Source organism: Populus euphratica, unplaced genomic scaffold, assembly GCF_000495115.2.
Source record: "Populus euphratica unplaced genomic scaffold, PopEup_1.0 scaffold124.1, whole genome shotgun sequence".
Classification (NCBI taxonomy): Eukaryota; Viridiplantae; Streptophyta; class Magnoliopsida; order Malpighiales; family Salicaceae; genus Populus; species Populus euphratica.
Genome location: NW_011500013.1, coordinates 56,122 through 60,647, shown reverse-complemented (window position 1 = coordinate 60,647; position 4,526 = coordinate 56,122). Strand labels below are relative to the sequence as shown.

General features: G+C 34.3%; 1 protein-coding gene across 1 annotated transcript; it reads right to left on the bottom strand.

Moving 5' to 3' along the window:
* Window positions 1-3,137: 3,137 nt before the first annotated feature.
* On the bottom strand, window positions 3,138-4,210 carry LOC105141532 (zinc finger protein 8-like). The gene has a single exon (XM_011048777.1). The coding sequence runs from the start codon at window positions 4,030-4,032 to the stop codon at window positions 3,325-3,327; it is 708 nt and encodes a 235-aa protein (XP_011047079.1). The 5' UTR covers window positions 4,033-4,210; the 3' UTR covers window positions 3,138-3,324.
* Between the last annotated feature and the right edge of the window lie 316 nt (window positions 4,211-4,526).

The following is a 4,526-nucleotide window of genomic DNA, read 5'->3' as shown; positions in this document are numbered from 1 at the left end:
ATAATAATAATAATAATAATAATAATAATAATAATAATAATAATAATAATAATAATAATAATAATAATAATAATAATAATAATAATAATAATAATAATAATAATAATAATAATAATAATAATAATAATTGAGTTTTTCCTTTATTGTACAAACAAGACTAATGTGACATTATTGAAATGCAATTAACTTCAGTGAATTAGTAATTATGTTTCACCTAGATTCCCCAGCTAGATATAACTTTCAATTTTAATTCAAGGAGACATGCAAAGTAAAGATGTTTCTTTCTTTGAAGTACCCTTTCTAGCTATATATTTTTTCTACTTTTTTTTTCCTCTTTATAAGAATCATAGAGATTATATAGTTGTTTTACTGTTTGCACAGTTTTTTGTGCGTGTTTCTCCTTCCTGCACTGTTTATAGACATATAATTTGCTTGAACTTGCAAACTAAAGATGTTTTCCCCTTTGTTTAAACCAGAAAATCTATCAGCAAATAGGTTTAACTACTGGCATTAACAATATTTCAAGCACGGTGGGAAACATGCCAGTTCTTTCGAATAGAACCCTAGCTAGATTTCTGCACAGCATGTCAGGTTTTAGTTGTCTCCAATTTCACCAGACATTTCGAAACACTGAACTTTAGGATTTTTGTTGAAAAATACCATAGTTTGGTAAATTTTTTGAGAGAATAACATAGGCTGGAAAAGTAAATAGCATATTTTGAATAAACCACGTTTTCTAATATGATTATATAAAGAATTGTTATTCAAGAATACCAATTTTAAAACAACCGTGTTTTCTAATATTAATTTTACACATAAAATTGCTATTGAAAATAATAATAGTGGAGTGATGTTTTTTTTAAATAATTAATCTTATCAAAAGTTAACTCAAAATTTTATAAAAATTACATTGTTGAAAGATAAAATTTAAGATTTAATGACTAGATAAAAAAGATGTTTTACCAGGAGAAAGAAATGAAGAAAGAAAAAATAAATCATTGGAACATACTAGTAATTTATTTTTGACATATTTTGTATTGTTAAAAAGATTTTAATGAGACACTTCTATCTAGATTTTGTAAAATCACTAAACAATATCCTAATTAATTTTAAGTTAATTTGAAAAAACCCCTTAATAAATCATAAATTACTATGTTTAGTGACTTTTCAAGATATAGTTATAATTATCTTGTTAAAATCTTTCTAATGAATATGTAAAAAAATAACTCCAGCGTGTTGTTAGTGATTTATTTTTTTTGGTTGAATTCAGGTTCTTGACTATTGAATTTTTATAAAAATTTAAATTAATTTTTTTATTGTTAATTAATCTAATTAATAAATAAATTTTGAAACAACTGCTATTTTTAATAATGGGCCGTGTGCAAATACTTTTTAATTTTTCTCAAAATGTTTAGTAAAATATGTCGGAATTACAAAAGAATCTGAACTGTACTAGCTAATTGTACAAGACAAATAACAAATCCTAACATCCTTCTTCTTGGATTTGATTAATGAGTGCATTGCTTTCTTTTGTAGTATGTTGCCAATTCACTGAATCATGTGTTAAATAATATCTAAGAACTCCCGTCTAAATTTGTTGTGCTTCCAGAGTAAAGTTGAGACAAGGAGAAGATACAAAATGCTGTACAGCAATCACTTGATTACCACAGCCAAAAAGCTACATAAGAAAGATGTTACTGTCGACAAATAAGAATTCCCTCAGAATCTCTCTCAAATTGCTGTAACTCAACTTACTCAAACTAACCCACCTAACTTTTCCCTCCCTGTTGCAGACATAAAAACTAAGGTACATATAAAAAGGTAAGAAAAATAAAGATAGGCTGTCTAACTACCATGTTCATATGCTGCTTTAAGTCTCCTGAAGCAAATAAGGACATGCTTTTCTAAGGGTTGGTTTTTCCATTTTAAAAGCCATGAAAGCTTTGGTACTAATATCTCAGAACACTGAAAATTGTGTCCCCTGCAACAGTTAAAGAAGAGTGAACCATGTCCAACATTAATTTTCTCTACTTCTCTACCTTGCATCTAACATCACACTAGATTTGACTTTAATAATGGCTGGATCGTGTCATTTTATAAATCAAATGATTTCATTTCTTCATTCTGCCACCCCAATAATCATCATGTGCATGTTCAATATAATATCATAGACATTTAATCTTAATCTATCGCTCAATGACCGAGATTCCACTGTACAAAACATATGCGATCTCAGTCTAGGATGGTGAAGATTTTGGGGATTTTGCTGCTCCTCTAGAACAATTTATCTGTGGTCTTAAAACTGCCACCTTTGTTTCCTTAGCTTCAAGTCTCGTTAGAGGAGGATCCACTCAAATCTTTAAGCAGACATGAGCATCATTTAAAGTTTGATAGGCACGTACACATAAATTAAAAAAATAAAAATCTCTCTCTCTCTCTCTCAGACACACATTTATTGAAACATCAAACACATGGTGAATTAAAAAAAAAAAAAAGGGAAAGGAAAACAAGAGGAGAAATTGCATTGGAGTTTGGCGAGCTATAGATATGCTCCCTGAAAATGCCATGGAAATATCATTTTCTTTCTGCAAGTTGTGCAGAAGAGACATCAAAACCTTATCACCTGATTTCCCTCATCACTGTTAAAGCACTCTTGCACTGTATCGAACCAACCTCTCTCGTTACTCCCACATGTCTAGACAACAAATAGATATACACACACGTGTTTATCCACAGATGTTTCATGCACTCACTACAGATACCCAGTTTTGAATATATATGTATTTATATTCCTCACACGTGTGACCAATTCTGTAGAAAGACAGAGATTGCACTGAACAAGGTTTGTTCAGGCTAGGGTACTGTGTGAACCTCCAATCACACTTAACAATGAAAAAGAGCCTTATATTTGCACTGCTAGATAAGAATTTTGAAGATGGTTCTCTTACTTTCAATGACTAAATCAACGAATTTTACCCTTTAAAATCAGCTGGAGAGTGTTTCCAAAATGATACATGAATACTAATAAACTAGCTACCATTAGCGAAAGCATCAAGGAACCTATCTAGTCCTGCGCAAACCTCAGCTCATGTTGTGATATTTATTATACTTGTGTTTTTGGGTTCGATTCAAGAGCACGTACGTAAATCATTTCATTTACAAAAGAAATTAATACTAAGTCAGAAGAAGGTAGAAGATTGCCTCAAGATAACACTAGTGGTCATGAGTCTCTCCTTAGAAGAATTGCCTCATTTTGCACATTAAAAGCTTTGATGACCATCTTAGGAAAAATCTCAAATTCTCTCTTTTATCCTAGTTATCAAATTACAGATGAAGATCTAAACTAACATGGTCTTGCGCGCTCGGCTTGGAATCATAACCATACCGCCCTTGCGAGCTTGAACCAGTACCGGCCGGTGAGGGTTTCAATTCCTCACCTGCAAATAATGGTAATGGATGATTCATCGAACGGTCACTATGATGGAAAGTACCACCACCATGAACAGCCGGGATCCGCCACAAGCCTAATGGACTTCCATTGATAGGTTGTTGTGAATAGGAGCCATGATTGCCGTAAAACCTACTAGTGTTAGAGTGGCTATTCCATGAAGGATAAGTCATGGCTGAGCTCGGAGTTGAATCTATCCTGTAGTTTAAAAGGCCATAATAGTGTGCATCTGCAAGGCTGTTGTGAGCCATGGCCGACTGGAGGTGGGCACGTTTCGCGTGCTGACGCTCTCTTTTGTGCGCGTTTTGGTGGCCACCTAAGGCTTGAGAAGTAGGGAAGTTTCTGCAACAGTAATGGCATTCAAATCTTCGGTTGTTGTCGCTACTCTCGCTTTCTTTTACGGTGTCTTCATTAGTTTCGGCTGACTCAGACTCGTCAGCTGCTGGACTGTCGTTGTTGCTGCCGAATTCTATGCCGAAGAGGCGAATGGCCTTTTCTTTGACGGGTGCGGGGCGAATGAATGGAAGCTGAGAGAAGGATTCCACACTCATAAAGTCATGAGTCTCTCTTTCAATCTTATCCATGAATCACTGAACTATATATATAATAGTTTTAGGGCTGGTGTTGAGGAGGTTTAACAAGAAAAAGGAAGGGAGGAGGGTTCAACTTCAAAGAGGCACTCCAGAGACGGAGAGGAAGATCTGGAGTGGGGGAGGAGGAGGGGGTTTGTATGTGGGATGTGAGGAGGGTGGGCCTATAAAGGAAGAGGAAGAGTTGTGGTGTGATCACTGGACAAGTGGGGCTGACCCATCTGAAAGTGAAGGCTGACATGGTCACAAGTTCTGGTCAGATGAGAGTGGCTTCGGCTTCTCAAAGTACCATCTTGGCTTGCTTTCACAAGTTCTTGGTTTGTTTTGGAAAGTTCCTGAACACCTCCTAAGATCTTTGATAATTATGTTTAATGAAGTGACAGAAATAATTATGGTAATAATAAGGTTTTTTTTGCTGTGAGATTAATTGTTGAATACACTTTGATGCTGTGATATCTTTCTTCTCTCTCACATCTACAACTGTAAAC

What these genes read in the sequence shown, in the direction of transcription:
- LOC105141532 (XM_011048777.1), bottom strand. Translation starts at nt 4,032, where the DNA reads ATGGATAAGATTGAAAGAGAGACTCATGACTTTATGAGTGTGGAATCC.